Source organism: Epinephelus moara, chromosome 17 (assembly GCF_006386435.1).
Source record: "Epinephelus moara isolate mb chromosome 17, YSFRI_EMoa_1.0, whole genome shotgun sequence".
In the NCBI taxonomy this organism is placed as follows: domain Eukaryota; kingdom Metazoa; phylum Chordata; class Actinopteri; order Perciformes; family Serranidae; genus Epinephelus; species Epinephelus moara.
Genome location: NC_065522.1, coordinates 30,907,235 through 30,928,736, shown reverse-complemented (window position 1 = coordinate 30,928,736; position 21,502 = coordinate 30,907,235). Strand labels below are relative to the sequence as shown.

Below are 21,502 nucleotides of genomic sequence, written 5' to 3'. Positions count from 1 at the left end.
ATCTGTTTTATTGAATAATTTTTTCTGTTTTTCAGAGTATTTTTTATTTTTATTTTTCTGTTTTTCAGTGTAATTTTTTCTATTTTTCGTGGCAATTTTTTTTCTGTTTTTCGTGTTTTTTTGTTTGTTTGTTTTTCGTGGTAATTTTTTCTGTTTTTCTGAGTATTTTTTTCTGAGTTAAGAGAGCAATAGAACAACAGACGCTTTCATTCCTTTGATGAGAGCTGGATATAATGGAAGCAAACATGACCCGCTTGTTTAGTTTAATCCAGTTTTACTTTCTTTTGGGTTATGTATCCATCTGATTCTGGAGAAACACTGCAATGTCCAGCAGATCTGAATGGGCTTTTCGTCTGAACAACCGCAAAGTCTTAAGGTGCCTGTGTCAGTCAACAAACCAATGAAAACACCATCTATATGACTTAAAGACAAGAGTATCTCCCAGTGTCTCAAACCCAAAAGAAAGTAAAACTGGATTATACTAAAGCGGGTCATGTTTGCTTCCATTATATCGAGCTCTCAAGAAAGGAAAGAAAGCGTCTGTTGTTCTATTGCTCTCTTAACTCAGAAAAAAATACTCAGAAAAACAGAAAAAATTACCCCGAAAAACAAACAAAAAAACACAAAAAACAGAAAAAAAATTGCCATGAAAAATAGAAAAAATTACACCGAAAAACAGAAAAATAAAAAAAAAATACTCTGAAAAACAGAAAAAATTATTCAATAAAGCAGATTTCTTTTATTTGTCAAGTGAATGCAATACGCTTCCGTAATCAACCATCAAATCAATACTTTACTTTCTTTTGGGTTTGAGACACTGGGAGATACTCTTGTCTTTAAGTGATATAGATGGTGTTATCATTAGTTTGTCGACTTTACGCAGGCACCTTAAGACTTTGCGGTTGTTCAGACGAAAAGCCCATTCAGATCTGCTGGACATTGCAGTGTTTCTCCAGAATCAGTTGGACACATAACCCAAAACAAAGTAAAACTGGATTAAACTAAACAAGCGGGTCATGTTTGCTTCCATTATATCCAGCTCTCAAGAAAGGAATGAAAGTGTCTGTTGTTCTATTGCTCTCTTAACTCAGAAAAAAACACTCAGAAAAACAGAAAAAATTACCCTGAAAAACAAAAAACAAAAAAAATACCCCGAAAAACAGAAAAAATCACCCCGAAAAACAGAAAAAAATCACCCCGAAAAACAAAACAAAAAATACCACAAAAAAACAGGGGAAAAAAATTACCACGAAAAACAGAAAAAAAATTACTCAATAAAACAGATTTTTTTAAAATTTGTCAAGTGAATGCAATAAGCTTCTGTAGTTGATGCACGTTGGTCTGACAATAAATGACTGGATTGATGTGACAATGGAGATTTCCATGATGGAAAAGGTTACTTTCTTTGAGATCTTTATGTCATAATTATGAGATTTATTATGAGGTTGTTGGGTTTTTTTTTAATTTTAAATGCAATGCACTTCTGTAACATCCTGAGTTGTCCTCAGGCAATCTATTTTCAGGTGTCGCTAAATGACATGGTATATTGTTCTGAATGTTGTGGCATCCTACGGTATGATATATTTTTGTGTGGAGAAATAGGACACATACAGTATATGTAATAAATGAAGCAGCTCTTTCAGTTGTGTTGCCTTTATTAAGTTCCAACCATCTGGACAACATTGTGCTTTTCACATATTCAACCAACTCAGTTTGAAGACAGACAAGTATTGTTTTTACATTTCCAGAGCTCTGAGGCAAAAATGAATCACATTCAAAAGTTTCAAGTTTCAAGTTTCAAACAGAAGACAGAGGTTTTGGTCTCGCACTGTAAATCTAATATTTCGTCTGACTTTGTTGCCGACAAATTGGTTCGTCTAAAGGCAACATTAATGTTCTTATAAGAACATTGGTCAAGAGCACTGCCACCGGAGGAGATAATACACACAGAACTCCTTGTATCCCCACATTTCAACAAACATTCATCAATATCCTCCTGAAACCTGAGTGTTTTTGTTTGGTATGCTTTTTAAATTTGTTCTCGCTATTTGGGATCAGTCGGACCCAATAAGTATAAATACAAAAAACTCAGCATAGGCAACGATAATAAAGTCCCAATGTCCTTCAACAAGTTGATTTTTCCCAATGTCTTCAAACGAGTGCTTTCTAATTAACAGCGTCTCAGCTTGTTGCTGTTGCTAAAATTGGTCAACTTTGTTGCCATATTAAATTATGAACATTATTAATCATAAATGAACAAGTTTCAACCATAAGACGTGATCAGGTTTTGGACCTTGTCCACTTTGGTGTCGGGATCGGCTGACTCAGCAGAGATGGCTGCCATCTTGTTTTTAATGTATTATGCTCTGACTACCACTAGATGGCACAAAAAAAAGTGTCCACGAATGAGGACAACAGGCCAGCGTTATAGTTTAATGGCACCCAGCGGTGTCAGGGGGAAACACGACGGGACGATTAATTTTTTATGTTGTAAATATGCCCCAACAGATCAATATACCCAGTATGTAAAGCATATAAAAGTAAACCACAATAATCAGATAAAAAAAAACTATAGCCACCACATCAGGTGTATCACTCAAATAAATAATGCATCACGGCCTGGTATGGGAACTGTTTGACGGCAGACAGGGCAGCTCTCCAGATTGTAGTCCCCCCACCTGCCCCCCCTAGAGGACATCTACAGGTCTCACTGCCACGGCAGAGCCTGCAGGACTGCTGAAGACAGAACTCACACCTTTCACCACCTGTTCACACTGCTGCCCTCTGGAAGACACTACAGGACCCTGAAATGCTGCATGTCCACACTGAGGAACAGTTTTTACCCACAGCCGTACACAAACTGAACCCTCGTCCCAAATCCTCACCACCACCGCCACCACAATTCTAAATTGCACCACAATGGACTGATGTACAATGCCCTCCTCCTGCAGATTTTGACAACGGTTCGTTGTTTACAATGAAGCATTTTTAGGCAAACAAACAAGTTTCACCTTGGCTTTCACAAAAGAACACAAGCGTCGAGTGTGTTTTATCTTATAAATATCTGGGCATTGTGTTAGATGTTGAACTACTCACGAAAAAGCTGAAGCTGAAACTGGGTTTTTATTTTGGGTATTGGCGAGTACAGCCTATGACCAATCCGATACCACATAATGCCTCACGTCATTACGCATACGCACGCTAGTGATGCGCGGGCTGACCCGTATCCCGCGGGTCGGGTTGGGTCGGGTCAAGAAATGTTCACTTTATTGGCGGGGCGGGTCATTAAAGATTAAATATGTTGGATATAGCCTACTTGTTAACAACACTGTTGTAGGTTAGGTAAACGCATGTTACGTAACGTAACCTGCGACCTGACGTCACAAAAGCACCAAGCAGCGGCCACAACAAACCAGGATCAAGGAAGCGGTGAAGATGGAAGAAAAAGTGAGGGAAAGATTACAGTCGGGAGAGTACAGAGTTAAAAGAAAAGAAGGCCAAGCTGCTAAATCTCATGTTTGGGACAGTTTCTGTGAGGTAGTTATTGCAGCAGACGACAGCAGCATTGGCTACGTGAAGTGCAATTCCTGTGATAAGCTATACAAGCATGAGAGCCACAAGATGGGTAAGTTAATAGCGACGGGGGCGGGGTGGGGCGGGTTGTGAAAATAGATGCAGTTGTGCGGGCGGGATGGAGCGGGTCAAATTATTTCATAAATGCGGGACCCACGGGTTGGAAAAAACCCGACCCGCGCATCACTAATGCACACTACAGGCAAACGAAACGGAAACGGAGCGGAGTTTAAAAAGCATTCTACTGTAGCCTTTAAAATGTCTTTTTTACCAGATTGTGTGGCTGCACTTTAATCTGTGTCTTGATCTGTGTCAACACTGGATAATAATAATAAAAATAAAGTTTTATCGCATTCATTCTACTATTATGTATTTATCTCTTAATATTTTACATAGAGTTTTAGGAGTTGAGACATACAACAATTCATATCCCATCCATTTTTATTTTACGCACTGGTATTAGATCGGTACTTGGTATCGGCAGACACCTAAGGTTCAGGGATCGGAATCGGTATCAGGAAGGAAAAAGTGGTATCGGTACATCTCTAGTCCTTATATGTGGAATCTTCTGCAGGAGACTCAAAGTTGCACTCTTTGGTTCCTCTCGGCCGTTTCAAAGCACTGCTGCAGGATTTTTGTACACAGTCTTCTACATGCCAATGTCACAGTGTGTCTTAGCTGGTCTTTGTAATCATGTATAGTTGCCCTTTTCGCACTTTTATGGTTAACCTCTAGTATATATCAACATATTTTCTGTCTTTTCTTTGTCGTAATCTTTGGGTTTTATATTGCTTGTTTGGGAGATGTACATTTTGTTCTATGTTGTCTGTCTGTAACTTATGTTGCTGCTTGCCTCGGACCAGGGCGCTCTTGAAAAAGAGATTGGTTTTTTTTAGTCTCCTTCCAAATTCTGTATTTATTGAAGTTTCTCACCCGAAACTGTATTCGTGTTCTAGCTGCCCATCAATCTAAGTTTGTGGCCATTACTCTTGAGCCCTTGATGTGACACAACAGGAAAACAGCAGCTACAGCATCAGTCAACGTCATCTTAATTGCCGATAGGTGGCCAACGAGGCGAATATTTGCCGATACCAATGTCCAGTCGATCAAACAGTGCATCCCTGGATTCTCATGTGTGTCACAGCGTAGTCACTTTGTGTCAAAGGTTTTTCACCTGCATGAAATCTCATGCAACAAACTCAATTTCCCCCCCATGAAAATCCTTTATCACAAACCAAGCAACCAAATGGTTTCTCTATGTATGACTCCACATGTGTCTCCAAAAGCCAAGTCTTTCAACACACTCTTGAGCGACTTGACTATTTTTGGACAGTAATAGGTCTCATACAACATAGTTCAGAATTTAAGGCTGACGAAGGTTCTCTAGTCTCCTCCCAATCATCATCCCTGTCATCAGTCTCAGGTTGTAAATGTGTATCTGGATCTGAGTTCCTGGCTGGTTCTGGTCCTTCACAGTCCTCTCAATTAGCTTCTTTTTCCATCTGTTCAGCTGAGCTGCTGGCTGGAAGTTCTGCCTCTCTGTTCTCCTCAGTTTGACTTCGATCAGGCTATGAGGACTGACGACCAACACACTTATGGTCTCTGAGGTATTTGGGGTGAGTAAATCTATGATCACAAATACCGCAGCTGAAACATTTCTCTCCTGAGTGGGTTTTCATATGAAGAACGAGAGAGTACTTGCGAGGGTAACTTTTCCCACACTCAGAGCAGCTAAATGGTTTCTCTCCTGTGTGGCAGGCCATATGTTTCTGTAAACTTCCACTCTGTGTAAAAGATCTCGTACAAAGTGAGCAGCTGAAAGGTTTCTCTCCTGTATGGGATCTCATGTGTTGCTTTAGATGTGTCTTGGTGCGCAATTTTTTCCCACACTCAGAGCAGCAAAATGGTTTCTCTCCTGTGTGTGTTCTCATATGTAATTGTAGATATCCAATCTGTACAAAAGATTTCTCACAAATTGAGCAGGTAGAAAGTTTCTCTCCTGTGTGAATCAACATGTGTCTATTCAGACCTGTCTTGGTGTTGAATTTTTTCTCACAATCAGAGCAGCTGAAAGGTTTTTCTCCTGTGTGAGTTAGCATGTGCCTCTTCAAATCAGGCTTGCGGCCATATCTTTTCCCACATTCAGAGCAGCGAAATGGTTTCTCTCCTGTATGAGTTCTCATGTGTCCTTTCAGAATTCCACTTTTACCAAATTTTTTCCCACACTCAGAGCAGCTAAATGGTTTCTCATCAGCACTACATTTCGAATCACTAACAGGGTCTTCATCATTTTTAAGAGACTTTAAGCCTAACTGATATTCTCTGGTCTCTGTCCAATCATCACTGTCATCAGTCTCAGGTTCAGAAGACTCTCCAGTCTTGTCATCAGTCTCAGGTTGTAAATGTGTATCTGGATCTGAGTTCCTGGCTGGTTCTGGTCCTCCACAGTCCTCTCCATCAGCTCCAGTTTCCATCTGTTCAGTGTGTCTTTGATGAAGCTGTGAGGACTGAGGTTTCTCTTCATCATCTTCACTCTTCACAGGGACAGGAATGGATATGGACTTGGTGTTATCATCCTCCTCCAGCCCTTGAAGCTGCTCTCCCTCCTGACTGATCCAGAGTTCCTCCTGTTCTTCTTTAATGTGTGGAGGCTCTGGGTCCTCCTGGTCCTCTTTAATGTGTGGAGGCTCTGGGTCCTCCTGGTCCTCTTTAATTGTGGAGGCTCTGGGTCCTCCTGGTCCACACTGGAGCTCCACTCCTGCTGCTCAGGGGGAACCTCTTCTTTAACCACCAACAGCTGCTGGACGTCTGCAGGAAACAGGAAACACACAGATGTTACAGAGAAATGTTGTCGTTCATTCACATCACAGCTCAAAAACTCCTTACTGAACTTCTACAGATCTCTGAGCATCAAACAGCTTCACACTAAATTCTGCATTTAGACTTTGAGTGAATCAGTGGCACAAAGAGTCACCTGTAGATACTGTTAGAGAGGAGTGAAGCGGTGTAACCAACCCTTTTCCCCCTTTAACACTATCAGATTCAACATTAGCACTGGGTTTGAATCTAAAATATTTCCATGTAGGTGCTTTTCCTTTTCACTTAAACACCAAATCCTCTGCCATCGTCTTGTCGTTTAACTTTTCTTACTCTCCTCATGTTCATCTATCCATCCATTTTCATACGCTAATCAGGGTCCAGGTTGCAGGGGCAGCAGTCTGAGCAAGGTGTCCCTCTCCCCAGTAAATTTTCCAGCTCCTCCTGGGGGATCCTGAGGCATTCCTCCGGTGTGTTCTGGGTCTGCTTCGGGGCCTCCTACCAATTGAACATGCCCAGAAAACCTCCAATGGGGGGCGCCCAGGAGGCATCCTGATCAGATGCCTGAACCAGCGGCTTGCATTTCTGCCGCTTGTATTCACTACCTATATTTTTCGGTCACTGACCAAAGCTCATGACTATAGATGAGGGTCGGAACTTAACTTTGGAGCATTAAATCGAAAGCTTCACACTCCAGCTCAGCTTCCTCTTCACCACTCTGGCCCAATGCAACTCCTGCATCACTGCTGATTCCACACCAAGCCACCTGTCCATCTCAAGCTCCATTTACTGTCACTCATGAACAAGACCCCGAGATAATTAACCTCCTTCACTTGGGACAGTAACTTTCTCCAAACCCAGATGGGGCAATCCACCATTTTCCGGCAGAGAACCATGGCCTCAGGTTTGCAGGTGCAGGTGAATATCACAAACAGAATCAGTGACAAGGGACAACCCTGGTGGAGACCGACACCCTCTGAAAGCTCTCACTATGGTCATACAAAGACCAATGGCTCATAGCAATGACTTTGTATACCCCGCCGTATTCCCATAGCCCCCCGACAGGACTTGCTGGGTGACGTAAGCCTTCTCCAAGTCAACAAAACACATGAAGACTGGATGGGCAAACTCCCAGGACCCCTCCAGTAGCCCTGCAAGGGTGAAGTGCTGGTCCACTGTTCCACAGCCAGGACAAAATCCACATTGCTCCTCCAGGATGCCAGGATTGATCTGCGTGCCAATTTTTATCAACGTCGTTGTGAATGTCACTCTATGTGCTTGCAAATAGGGATGTCACAAGAATCGACCAAGTCGATGCCAAAATTCTTAAAATGTGACAGTGCTTGTTTTTCTCCAGTACTGTAGGTATCTCAGCTACCAGGATCTGAATTCCCTGGAGTGTCTACCAGCACAGAAGAACAATAACAACCTAACAAGTGAAAGATGGCAAAAAATGCAGCTGCTCTGACAGCTCAGCCTTGACTCACTGGAAACAAGTGGTTTTTCCAGATTTTTTGCAATGGGAGTGCCGCATATTTACACTATGCTACAAACACCAGCAGGGTGACAAGGCGCTGAGCACTGCACAGTCGTTTTTTTCTGATCTCTGAGAGTTGAAAAATATTCAACGTTGGGTAAAACGCTGTGCTCCTCACTGTCACTTTTTACTTTATTTCACTAAGAATTTTCCCAGTCGACCAACAGTCCTCATCAGGGTCCATCAGTGGACTAGTCTCCTGCATGTTTCTGATATGAATGTAATGATTAAATGATATATTTTGGTGGTTTGAGTTGAAGGTGTGAGAAAGAATAGTATCAGTAACATTGTTAACACTGTGCTACATTACAGAGAAATACAAAACCGTACTAATGAACCTTCATTAATATAGGCCTATATTTTATCTACAAGTGCACGTCACACACTGAGCGAGCCGCCTGTTAATGACGCTGTGGGCTAATGGGCATGTAGCTACTTCCATGTTTCAGATGATACGTCATGTTTGTAGTCGACCAATGAAGATGAGTTTACATATCACCTTGGGTTCGTCCTTCACCTTCTCAAAATGATCCCACACTTTGGATTTCCTGCCCGACATGTTATTAACTAGCCTGTGGAATAACCGCAGGTACCAGCCCTGGAAATTAACCTGACTCCTGTCTGATGCTGAGCGTGGACACTTCCAGTTTTTTTTTTTTTTTCCTGCGACTAAGCGACCAATGGAATCTTGCCGACTAATGACCTTTCTGTTCGACTAACGTTTAGTCTACTGTTAGGGGGCAGCCCTACTTTTCACCCAGCCACCCAATCACAATGGAGGAGAGGCAGGACAAATAGCCAACCACAAAAACCAATCGTCACATTTCACATGTGCAAGTGCGGAAGAAAAACAACAATGGAGGACCAATATGTGAATAGATTGTAGGCTGTGTATAATATATGTTTCATCGCCGACAAAAATCTCATTTAATATAGATGTTTTAAAGAAAGGAGTGTATGTGTAAGTACAGGGGATTTATTGTTTTTCTTTTTTTCTTTTTTTTTACAGTGGTATCCAAATGGGTATCACGAATCATGGAATTTCACTGGTACTGGTATCAAAAATTTTTGGTATTGTCACAGTCCTACATTTAAGCCTGAAGGTTGTCTTGTATGGCGACTAGAGACCAGAGTGTGCCTGTTTATGTTGGTGAAAGGTAAATAATTAAGTTGAGTTTATGTCTTTTTAAACAGCTTTTTTCTACTGATTTGCACTGATGTATCCGCCGATAGTCACCTTGTTGGCTGCCAGTGGCATCCACCGATGGCAGTGTCCCATGTTTTTACATTGTGTCATGTTAATTTTGCACAGGCTTAAAAAGTAGGGGTTCCACACTAATGGCTTTTCATTATGCTGGAGACAATAGAAAACATGTTTGGGACAAACAGAGATCTTCCACTGGACAAAAGGATGCAGTCCCTGATGATGCTACATTGTAAAACAACGAATCTGTGTTAAAGTCAGCAGGAGGAGAGCTAGTTAACGTTAGCTGTCAGCTTTTAGCAGTCAGTGGCTGCAACTTACTCCTGATGGAGGTTGAGTTACATTATGATGCGTTCAAGCTCTATTGAGTAAAAATTAGCATTCGGTAAAGATAATTTATAATTTTCTCACAATGTGTGAAAATATAACCTTAGAAAACATAAGTTTTGGCCAGAAACTTAAATTAATGCAGCTGTTTGAAGGATGAATTTGTTGATGTCTTGACAGCAAAATAATTCTGATGTATTACGTATATAGCATAGTTTTTAAAGATGTTTTTCATGTGAAAGTCAGTTATATTAAAGTTCCAAAAATTATATTTGTGCTCATTCAGAGAGAAGGGTTGAATGACTTTAAAACAGTTAAGTTAATTTTTTATTGTGAAGATTTCTTCTTTCCATGGTATCAAAGGGGAAAAAATAACAACAAAATCACAGCAAACAACAACAACAAAAAAACATCTGTATCAGTATGGGCTATCAGTCAAATTGTTATTTTTTTAGCATCAGTATCAGTATCGGCCTGGAATTTCCCAATCGATGCACCCCTAGTCTCAATGGTTTTAAAAATACGTCCACTTCCTTGTTAAATGCATCAAAAACAACAGAGTAATTATAGCTGCTGCGCAGCAATGGTCGAGGCTGGGAAATTTTAGGCAAATTTAGGCCAATTTAAGCAACAAGAGGCAGAATAGGAAGACAACAAGAAAGTTGCCATCTCAACGTACATTTTGCATCAGTTGAGGCTTGAACTAACAACCTCTGACACCAAGGAGCACCTTCCATCTGACTGAGCTAATTAGCAAGTGACAACTCTTCTCTGACTTCACAAATTGACTAAGCCAGCCACCAGGATGACAGCAGCTGTCAAGGCAGATTTAACACTGCTGTCATAAATTCAGTTATCAAGACAAAAATCTGAAAATACACATCTTGCATCTAGACAGCATGGAGATGTTGTTAATTTGTTTTTTTAACAATGATTGATTTACTCCATAAGGGAAAAAACTGGTGTGTAAAGATGCTCTATTCCCAATGACAGCAATGGTTCACATGAGGACAGAATCCAAAATGCTGTCAAAAATTCGGTTTTTGAAATAAAATTCTGATATTTGCCGAACATCATCTACCATGACTCCAAAATTTTGTTAATTTTTTTTCATGAGCACTGAAAACGTATTTAGCAAGAATTTGCAAGTATATGTTTACAGTACTGTTTACAGTCAAACATCTTGATGCACTGTTGGCTCAATTTTTGATAAATCAAAGTTTGGTGTCAATTGAGCGAAAATTGTGGGAGGAGATAGGTTTGGATGATAGGGGATGGACTTCATAATTTGCAATAGCTTTAAATTGACACGTTTCTACAGTATTGGGGCTATCTTTTGGTATAAGTTGTGAAGTTGTAGCACATACAATCGATTTGTTGAGAATTTTCAAAGTTTTGAACTTTGGACGCTTGCTGTAGCGCCACCATCAGGACTATTGACTTGTGTTTGTAGCTGAGCAAATCTGGCATAGGACTGGACCTTTGTGCAAAGTTTGGTAATTTTTCGCACATGGGAAGTATGATCAGAGGAAGAAGAAAGAAAGAGCAGGAAAACAACAGGGTCCTGGCAGGACTGCCTGCCCGGCCCCTGAATAACTAAGCACTAAGGTGACGCCTCTGGGCCTGGATAGACTGGTTTGGGTGACAACAACAACAGTGGAATGTTGTTGACCCAATTTTACTCTTAAACCCAGTTCAGACCAAAGATTCACGACGAGGCGAGTTGGAACAGGCAACTACTGTTAACACCCTGTTCTGTAATGTTCTAAAACCCTGCCAGGTCCCACCAATGCAACCAGATGAGATGGTGTATCATCGCTGTGCAACAACTCTCTGTACTTCCGTTCTGATTTGCAGCTTTTCAGACTTATTTTGTGGCTGAATATAATTTGTAGCTTCTTAAAATCCGAATGAGGATAGTGATAGTGAGATACTGGCTATGGTGATGAAACAAAACCAGCATCAGATGGACTGTATTCGAAATCAATACGTCACAATAATAATCGTCGACAGACTGAATATTTATTGAACAAAGCTGCAGTTATATTATTAATAATGAACTTGTAATGTTTAATGAACAAACCTGCTCTGTGTAACCGAAGCTGAGGGTTGAAAACAGCGTCCAGTAGTTTCCGTTGTCGCTCGTTCTCCTCTTTTGATCGACAAAGTTCCTCCTCGTACTCTGCTATCGTTCTTTCAACCAGCCCAAATATCTCTTCAGCAGCCGCAGTTAGTCGCTGCTTCACCAACGATCTCAGCATTTGGACTTTAGACATGTTCACACTTTGAAAACACAACAAAGACACTCTGCTAACACACCTGTTTGCACCTGACGTCAAACGGGGTGAAGCTAGCAGCAGTAAAGAATACAGCTTCCGGGCAGGTGATATACTGAACTTCAAAATAAAAGTCCTGAAGTGAACTTCATCAGGACACAACAAAAACACATCACTTTTCAATTCAGTTCAGTTCAAATATATATTTTTTTTGCAGAAAAAAGATATGTTATTGCCAAAGCATTTCTTTTTTTGTGTTTATTTTTCTTCTTTCTTTCTTATTTTTTTATTTCATTTTTCTTTCTTTCTTGTTTCTTTTTTTAGTTTCTTGTTGCTTCTGTCTGTCTTTTTTCTTTCTTTCTATCTTACTTTTTGTTTCTCCCTTCTTTCCTTCTTGTTTGTTTCTTTCTTTCTTTCTTGTTTCTTTTTGTTTGTTTGTTTGCCTCTTTTTTGTTTGTTCCTTTCTTTCTCTCTCTCTTGTTCTTTGTCTTTTGTTCTTTTTTATTGTTTTTCCTTTCTTCATTCTTTCTTGTTTCTTTGTTCTCTCTTTCTTTCCTTCTTTCTTCCTTTTTTCTTTCATTGGTTCATTCATTCCTTTGTCTCTCTCTCTCTCTTTGTTTCTTTTTTCTCAGACAGCATTCGTATGTGGGGCCCATGTGGGTAGTAAATGGGCTGACAATATGTAACCCATGAACAATCCCATTTAGGACCAATTTCCATCCCCTCATGTCAACAGTAGAAAAGGCAATGTATCATCTATAAAGAAACTCGAAGAATGAAGAGAGGACCTGCATGAAAACATCAAAACTGAGAACTGTGAGAGGGCAGGTACCAAAGCACAATCACAAACACTTAACACACGTCTCAAATTACGGCAATGCTACAACAGATGCATCAGTGATCCTGCCTCATCACAGCTATGCCACTTTTATTTGTAAAATTTTGTACTCAATTTATTATCAAGTTCTTGCTGAGCCCTGTGAATATATTCTTTGAGAGTGACCTTAAGATTGATCTCAACTGTAGGTGTGACAAGAATTTAGCATCTGTTAAATTATACGACTTTTTCATCTTGTGAAAGGGCCCCATATCCCCATCTTTCACAGTGTGCCCCAGTTCATTTATACCACGGCACTACCTCTGGCTTTCATGTGGATACCACCTGACATGTTCCACCCACTCAAACACCAGTGCAGACCAAGTACCCCCCTCATGCCCAATGGTAGTGGCCCCCCCAGCAGAAAAAAAGCAGCATGCCATACAACATAAACTGTTTAGAAATGGGCTGTGGAGCATGGCAAAGACATCAGTGTGTTGACCTGGCTTCTAAATGTCCCAGGTCCCAATCTGCTCAAGGATTCTTGTGGTGCGCCGGTACCCCAGATGTACCCCTAATCCAAGGTGGGGCCTCTTTGAATTGGAATTGTCTCTGACCTGTCAAAGCATGGACACATGATCTCTGGGAGTGTCCTGCCCTTGGTCTGCAATGGTGTTTGCCTGGGTGGAACATGTCAGGTGGTATCCACATGAATCCCAGAACCAAAGGTTTCCCAGCAAAGCAATGCATTAGAACAACATAATCAAAGTTATTCACTCAGTGTCAGTGGTTTTAATGATTTGGCTAGAGACGGTAGCGATATAGGTCCATATTTTCATTTTTGTATAACTTCTTCTTTGCTCTTAGACTTCCTTATTTATACTTATCCTTTCGCACTGTGGGTCAATTCAGAGTGAAACGTTTCGATCCTCTGTATGTCTGTTACATAACTGGAGAACTGACAATAAAGCCTCTTGAATCTTGAACACAGATCAACATTTCAACACCATCAGGGGCCTGTTGTTTGAAACCTAGATAAGGGATTAAGCTGGGATATGTTGGTTATCCTGGCTTAATTTAGCACTGATTCGGTTGTTTGAAAGCAGAGGCACATATGTTGCCATGGAGATTTATTCTGTGCACTTAGCCTGGTCCCGACCAGGCTAACAACCAGGCTTAGTTTAGCCTGGTGCCTTATCTGTCCAGTCAGCTGTCACTGCGATCGGAAATCAATGTGTTTTACCGTCATTTCATGTTCTTATGTACGTATTTGCCTCATTTTTGAACAAAATACATTAAGCCTACAATAATAAAAAAAAACATTTAACATTTAAAACATTATTTTTGTCACAGCCCAAGCATACTTTGACATGCACATATCCTTACCAATAAAAAAGGATTAATTGTTGGAATAAACATACAAGTAGGTGTATTTGGCATTAAACACAATTAGTGGTTATTAGGTTTCATAACTGTATGACCTTCCCAAATTATATTCCCAGTTAACTGGACCAATAACTCCAATGTACTTTACATCAGTGAATGAAAACATGAAGATGAAACCACAATATTCTTTGACCTCCTTTTATTTAAATGAAAAATACTGTAATCAGTCAGTGTCTGCTTTGAGCTGTGGAGAGAAAGAGAAATAATATTGATTAATACACTGCATCACAGTCATGCTTACAATGTGCATTGAAGTCACTTACTTCTTTCTGTAGTTTCTTAATTTCCAAGTCCAGTTTCCTTAAGGTCTTTCTTTTAATTTGTCAATTTGTCTGACACTGCAAGACAATCCAAAGTCAGACAGTCCACATAACACCACTGGTTGATTAATGAATGAATAAAATGATTGATTCCATGTACAGTATACTGGAATAATGTACCTTGTATGAAGAGGGCGGTTTCCCGGCCTCCGTCCTCCATCATCGGCCTGCCTCGGTTCTGATCCAGGGCGAGCTCTTCCGCTGGTGTGAAATCAGCAGCTGCTTAACTTCCACTGCTCACCTTTAAGGTGAAGTGTACAACTGTTAATTTGTGGAAGGAACTTTAATTGTAATTATGACAGATTCATTTGCGCAGCAAGTTTTTAGATTACTTACGCATTCAGTCGGTCCGCAGTTGTTTGCCACGCACTCTCTCTCTGCTTTATTATCGCTGCAGTGTTTCCTTTCTTCGTGATTATATGTTTTACCTCTTCATAAGTGTCCATGATGAGACGCTGCTCACTGGGTGAGAAGTATGCGGCACGTGCCCTCTCCATTGCTGCATCTGTGAATCTGTGATCGATCTCGGGGTCTATTAAAGAAAGCCATGGACGCGCACTCACCTGAATAAGTTACACCTGGCTTGACAAAGCCGCGCCTCCTCAGCCTGGCTTGGTGTTCGAACAACCAATTAAGCCAGGATGGACTTAAGGGAATTTGTCCAGCCTCGCTTTTCCACTTATCCTGGATTGGTTAATTCTACTTTCGAACAACAGGCCCCAGGACATATTACTATTATTATTATTATTATTATTATTATTATTAGCAGCAGCAAAAAGAGTTTAGTGCTGACATGTGTTTGTATTAATCAGCCATTGTTTTAATTGATCACTAAAAGATCTGTAAGTGTTTAGTTCTTATGCGTTTGTCTTTCTTTGTTGTTGTTAAAATAAATAACGATACTGTTGGGAAAAAATAGTCCTGAAGTGTTACTGGAATTACTCAGAAAAAAATTAACAGGAAGATTAATTATCAAAATCCACTTTCGAAAGAACGGTATTCGTTGAGCTTGAAGATTAATTTCTGAACTTGGAAAAAAAGCATTTTTCAACACAAAGAAGTTGCGGTTTCTGTTAAAATGTCATTAAGTCGTTCAGTTCTGTTGCCTTTATTCAGCTCTATCAGTCTGGGAAACACTTCATTTTTTACATATTCAAGCCACTCAGTTTACAGAAAAACATATTTTGTTACATTTTCAGAGCGTAGAGAAAACATTGAGCCACATCCAGACGACATACTGTTTCCCTTTTCTTAAGTTTCAAACAAAGGCAAAGTTAATGTTCAAGTTTTGTTCTTTTAAACAGTTTAACGTTATACAGGAGCGCTGCCAGCTGTGGAGATGCGTTCATACGGGGCTCCTTGTATTTCACATTTCAATAAAAATTAATCACTCGGCCATCTATAAATGAAAAAAGAAAACGGGCCATGCAGCGGAGGATATTCACTTCTCTATGTTGTAGATATGCCCCACACAGATCAATATATACAACACGTAGAGTCTATTAGAGTTCATCACAGTTTCATATAAAATCACATCCATCAGTCAAAACATAAACATATCACCAGATAAACAAACAGAGATCACATCAAATTTGTCACTCAAGATTATCTTAAATAAAGCAGTTTAATAAACCAGTGAACACTGAATGACTGAATTTAAAGTTGATAAGGAGATTCGTCTCATGTCGTACTATAAAAATAGTTGGAGAACCGTTACCAGACACCAGTAAGAACCAGGATTGATATCTGGAGCGAAACAATACCCAACTCCTAATGTTGTTTGCTCACAGCAAAAGAAAACTGTTCTCATTTCAAACATGTCCACAACTGTTTCAACTCACCTGTCGCTCCAGAGTTTCATCGCTGCTCAAAGTTCCAGCTGAACCGGTAGTTGTACTGCCGCTGCCGTTAATTTTCAAATTTTTTGTTTAAAACTTTTCCCCACACTGAGCAGCTGAAGGGTTTCTCTCCAATGTGGGTTCCCATATGTGTGTCACAGTGTGGTCATTCAGTCTGGAGTGTTTCTTACAAACTGAGCAGCTGAAACCAAATCTCATGTGACGAACAATGTTTTCCTTCCAAGGGAATCTTGCACCACAAATAGCATTGGGCTGGTGTGGACGTTTTTAAACCGGTCTGATGTTAAGCCAAACACTGCTCCTGAGTGGAGCATAACAACATTGTGTCCTATCAGCAAACTAGTGTCTCACTATCGCATAGCATGGCGTAATATCGGAGATCTCTGTCCACACTGCATCCATTGAATGTGCACTTCTGTTAAACACATAACTATCAGCTGTGTCCTCGAGATCAGACTGGAGACCTCACCACTTCACAGATTGGTGAGTAGCTTACTTGCTATCTTCCCTCATTTGTAACATCACCTTTTAAACCAAAAAACACATCTGATACCGAGACATTTACTCGAAATGGCATACAGTATAGCTAACTGCAAGTAGCATTGCTTGTTTTTAGCAATAGTGTTTTAGTTTACCAGAAACGTTCAGCTATGTTTCTGTGGTGAAATGAGAAGGCATCTTGGAGATAATTCCTCATTTCAACTTCATGAATCAGCCGTTCTTCATCTATTGTAGTGCTTTCAAAGCGAGCAACGCAGCATCTAATGAAAGTTCAGCTCGTCATGTGCAGCCAGCTTAGACACCTCGTCAGCTCCAAATCCATACGCCCCGTTTCCACCGAGCAGTGTGGTTCAGTTCAGCTCGGTGCGCTTTTTTTCTTTTTCCACAGTGAAAAGTTGTGGATGGTACCAATGGACCTGTTCCCTAACGTCCCCATGTTTGGTCCCCCCTCTGTTGGGGTACCTAGCACACAGATCTGGTACTAAAAGGTGGAGCTGTGAACACAATACGCTGTGTTGACTAGCTTTCTCAAAGCTGTAGACTGAGAAAAAATAACTTCATTCACTGGGCCGACTGCCGGCAACTTTTAAGGTGGAACGTTAACTTGTAATGTTACTCAATGCATGAGTTGATGACGTGAATCCATCAGCACACCTTAAATTTCACTGTGACAACTTTGACCATCACTTTAGTTTTTATATGACACACACTTTTAGTAATGAGTGGATCTTCAAGTGTTTGTATATATTAATCATATTAGTTTCGTGTACTGCATATATTCTAATCCTCACTCGGAGAAAAAAAAAAGCGCTGTAGAGTGTTGTTCCTGTGGGCTACAGCGACACTAAACCCCTGAGCTTGCCTGAGAAGGACTAAATGCACAAAGCTGCTATTTTTAAATATCCCATGGAGAGAGACTCTCACTGCAGCCTGTTCTGTTTTGTTCTGAAAATGTGGGCGTGCAGCTTCGTTCTGTGGACGATAAACCAGGTACTGATGAGGAAATACAGCGAGTGCTGGACGGAGCAGTGAGTGACAACAACCCCGCCCACATTTAAGAGGACTGTATGAACAGACCGAGGGTCTAGGTACCATGTCTGAAGGGTTACTGCTGGTTCCAAAGGTACCATACTGAAAGTGTTTGGTGGAAACGGGGCGATACTGGCGCAGTTCTAAATTTCTTGAGACCAACTCTGTCATGTATCCTCTCATCACTCAAAAAACACATGAACTCTCCTATAAACAAACAGTGTGCGCTGCTCTGTCCGTCCCACCTCTTCTGAAATTCAATCTCCTTCATGTTACCAACACCAGCCTGGGTTCGGCAGTAAATTGTGCATGGCTTGCTGGACTCTTGTGGCTCTGTTAGTCTGTTTATACACTTAATATTATGTTAAGAAAGTTGTTTTATTGCTTATTACTAGTACAGTACAAGTTGGACTTAGCGACGTGACGCCGTCAACACTGGTTGCTTGTGTAAGCTACTGTTTAATTGGTCGGGTTATGTTGAAATGACAAAAGCCGATTAAGCCAGTTTGCATATAATCAAACCAGCTCAAGCTCATACACTGAGCAACTCAATGGTCTCTTTCCTGTATGAATTCTTGTGTTCCTTCAGACTCCAGCAGACAAATCTCTTACAACACTCAGAGCAATTTCAGTTTTTTAGCCAGTAGTAAGTGTCATAAGACAGAATGGGACTTCATCATTTTTAAATGGGTTTATACATAACTGAGGTTCATCGGTCTGCGTACAACCACCATCAGTGTTCAGTCTCAAGTTCAGAAGACTCTCCAGCCTTGTCATCAGTCTCAGGCTGTAAATATGCTTCTGGATCTGAGCTCCTGGCTGGTTCTGGTCCTCCACAGTCCTCTCGGTCTGCTTCTGTTTCCATCTGTTCAGCTGAGCTGCTGGCTGGAGGCTCTGCCTCTCCCTTCTCCTCAGTCCGACTTTCATGAGTCCGATCAGACTGATGAATATCACACTGATGGTCTCTGAGTTGATGAGGCCAAGTGAATCTTTGGTCACAAACACTGCAGCTGAATGGTGTCTCTGCTGTGTGGATCATCATGTGTGTCTGTAAATGTTCACTCACTGAAAAAGATTTCTCAGCTGGGCAACTGAAAGGTTTTTCTCCTGTATCAGAGCTGCTGTCTTGCTTCAGATGTGTCCTGGGGCCCAATCTCTTCCCATACTCAGAGCAGCCAAATGGTGTTTCATCTGTGTGGCTTCGCATGTGAGTGTACAAATTTCCACTCTGTGTGAATGATTTCTTACAAACTAGGCAGCTGAAAGGTTTTTCCCCTGTGTGAGTGATCATGTGTCTCTTCAGGTGTGTCTTGTGGTAAAATCTTTTCCCACACTCAGAGCAGCAAAACGGTTTCTCCCCTGTATGAATTCTCATGTGTATCTTCAGATTTCCACTTTCTGCAAATTTTTTCCCACACACAGAGCAGCTGAATGGTTTCTCTCCTGTATGCGTCCTCATGTGTGTCTTCAGATTCCCGCTGTGACCAAATCTTCTCCCACACTCAGAGCAGCGAAATGGTTTCAAATTAACACGTGAATCACTTACGGGGACTTCATAACTTTCCAGAAAGTTAAAACCTGACTGATACTCTCTGGTCTCTGTCCAATCATCGTCACTGTCATCAGTCTCAGGTTGTAAATGTGTATCTGGATCTGAGTTCCTGGCTGGTTCTGGTCCTCCACAGTCCTCTCCATCAGCTTCTGTTCCCATCTGCTCAATGAGTCTTTGATGAAGCTGTGAGGTCTGAGGTTCCTCCTCTTCATCTTCACTCTCCACAGGGACAATAGTAAAAGGGAACTCGGGAATATCGGCCTCCTCCAGCCCTTGAAGCTGCTCTCCCTCCTGACTGATCCAGAGTTCCTCCTGTTCCTCTTTAATGTGTGGGGGCTCTGGGTCCTCCTGGTCCACACTGGAGCTCCACTCCTGCTGCTCAGGGGGAACCTCTTCTTTAACCACCAACAGCTGCTGGACGTCTGCAGGAAACAGGAAACACACAGATGTTACAGAGAAATGTTGTCGTTCATTCACATCACAGCTCAAAAAATCCTTACTGAACTACAGATCTCTGAGCATCAAACAGCTTCACAGTGTTCACTCACCCGTTCAGACTTTAAGTGAATGAGTCGCGGAGCCTGGGCTGCCTACAGAGACCAGACTTTTTCACAGCATATTCAGAGGACATGTAGCTAGCGGATTGTGAGGAGAGTTTGCTGTATGTGACAAAAACCTCTCAAGCTCAGGAAGACTCGGAGAGCCTTTAAATCACAGACAGACAGGCTGAAAAACTGTTTATATCCCAGAGCCATCACTGCACTCAATATGAACACTTAACATACACCGTGATCTCTTGTGCAATATGATACTGTCGTCCATTAGCATTATGTGCAATGAAACATGTGGGCAATGTTTTGTTTTGTATGTTTTTTACATCCTTTTCGTATAAATATATATATATATATATATATATAAATATATATATACACAGATAGATATAGATACAATTGTTACATTAATTACATTCATTGTCATAGTGATCCACCTTATTTTGTAATCAGGGTTTTTTTTAAGGAGAGCCACCCAATTTCATTGTACTTCTGCAACAATAATAAAGGTCTATTCTTCTGTCTAAATTATCCTAAAGAGGCTAAATATTATTTAAAACACAGTTTCAGGTTTGTGAAACCTTCATTCTATATGGGAAGATCACATTAAACCAGGTCCAGGTCAAAAACCACTATACTTAGACTTGTCAAACCTGGACAAGATTTCCTGAGAGAAGTCAGAGAATATTTAAGACACTGTCTCAGATATGTAAACACTTTATTATACTTGATAAACTGCAAAAAAATAGTAATTATACTAACTGACATGCCAGAACATGGCATTTGTTTGTAGAAATCAAGCCACAGCCTCTGAGGATGAACACAAAGTGCCAAAACTGCTGTTCCTCAACACAGAGACTGTGGCGTAGGTACGGCGTGGATTTGACGCATAGGTATAAATCCTGCATACGTCTTGTGTATGATTTATCTTGGTTTCATATGAGCAGAGGAAATCTCGCTTGTCGCCAGGCTACCTTATACAATGTAAAGTGCCATAGGCTTATGCTAATTACATTAGCATGTTGTATTTGTTTGGAAAACGTGTTTAGTATAAAACAGTTGTTTTGTTGGTGAACCTTGTGAGCTGTAATGGAGCCAAATTTTCTAACGTTACCTTTGTTATAGAGTGTAAAATGCCATAGGCTTGTGCTAAAAACATTAGCATGTTGCATTTGTGGGGAAAATGTGTCCAGATTAAGACAAGTGTTTGTCTGTGAATGCTGCGAGTTATAGTGAAGCTGATTTGTGTACTTGTGTTTGCAACTGTTCGTACTTCGCCATGTGTAACACGCTAACGGCACCAAAGAAGCTAACGGCACCAGAGAAGCTAACGACACCAGAGAAACTAACGGCACCACAGAAGCTAACGACACCAGAGAAACTAACGGCACCACAGAAGCTAACGACACCACAGAAGCTAACGGCACCACCGAAGCTAACGGCACCACAGAAGCTAACGACACCAGAGAAGCTAACGACACCAGAGAAGCTAACGACACCAGAGAAACTAACGGCACCACAGAAGCTAACGACACCGGAGAAGCTAACGGCACCACAGAAGCTAACTGCACCACAGAAGCTAACGGCACCAGAGAAGCTAACGACACCAGAGAAGCTAACGGCACCAGAGAAGCTAACGACACCACAGAAGCTAACGACACCAGAGAAGCTAACGGCACCACAGAAGCTAACG

The 21,502-nt window shown here is 41.0% G+C and overlaps 2 protein-coding genes across 3 annotated transcripts in view; both read right to left on the bottom strand.

The window, feature by feature from the left end:
• Positions 1 to 5,005: 5,005 nt before the first annotated feature.
• The window catches only part of LOC126404276 (gastrula zinc finger protein XlCGF57.1-like), a 236,338-nt gene continuing 219,841 nt past the window's right edge, over positions 5,006 to 21,502 (bottom strand). The window contains exon 5 of one of the 2 annotated variants that reach the window (XM_050067381.1): positions 5,006 to 6,272. In XM_050067381.1, coding sequence (XP_049923338.1) covers positions 5,142 to 6,272 — 1,131 coding nt within the window. In that variant the 3' untranslated portion in view covers positions 5,006 to 5,141. The remainder of the gene's footprint in view (positions 6,273 to 21,502) is intronic. The other variant, XM_050067382.1, reaches the window with a different exon arrangement.
• LOC126404372 (gastrula zinc finger protein XlCGF57.1-like) lies at positions 15,382 to 19,810 on the bottom strand (the record flags this gene model as incomplete). The annotated part of the gene is made up of 2 exons (XM_050067559.1): positions 15,382 to 19,680; positions 19,807 to 19,810. Coding segments are annotated over 2 exons (1,245 nt in total), but the record flags the coding sequence as incomplete, so codon positions are not given.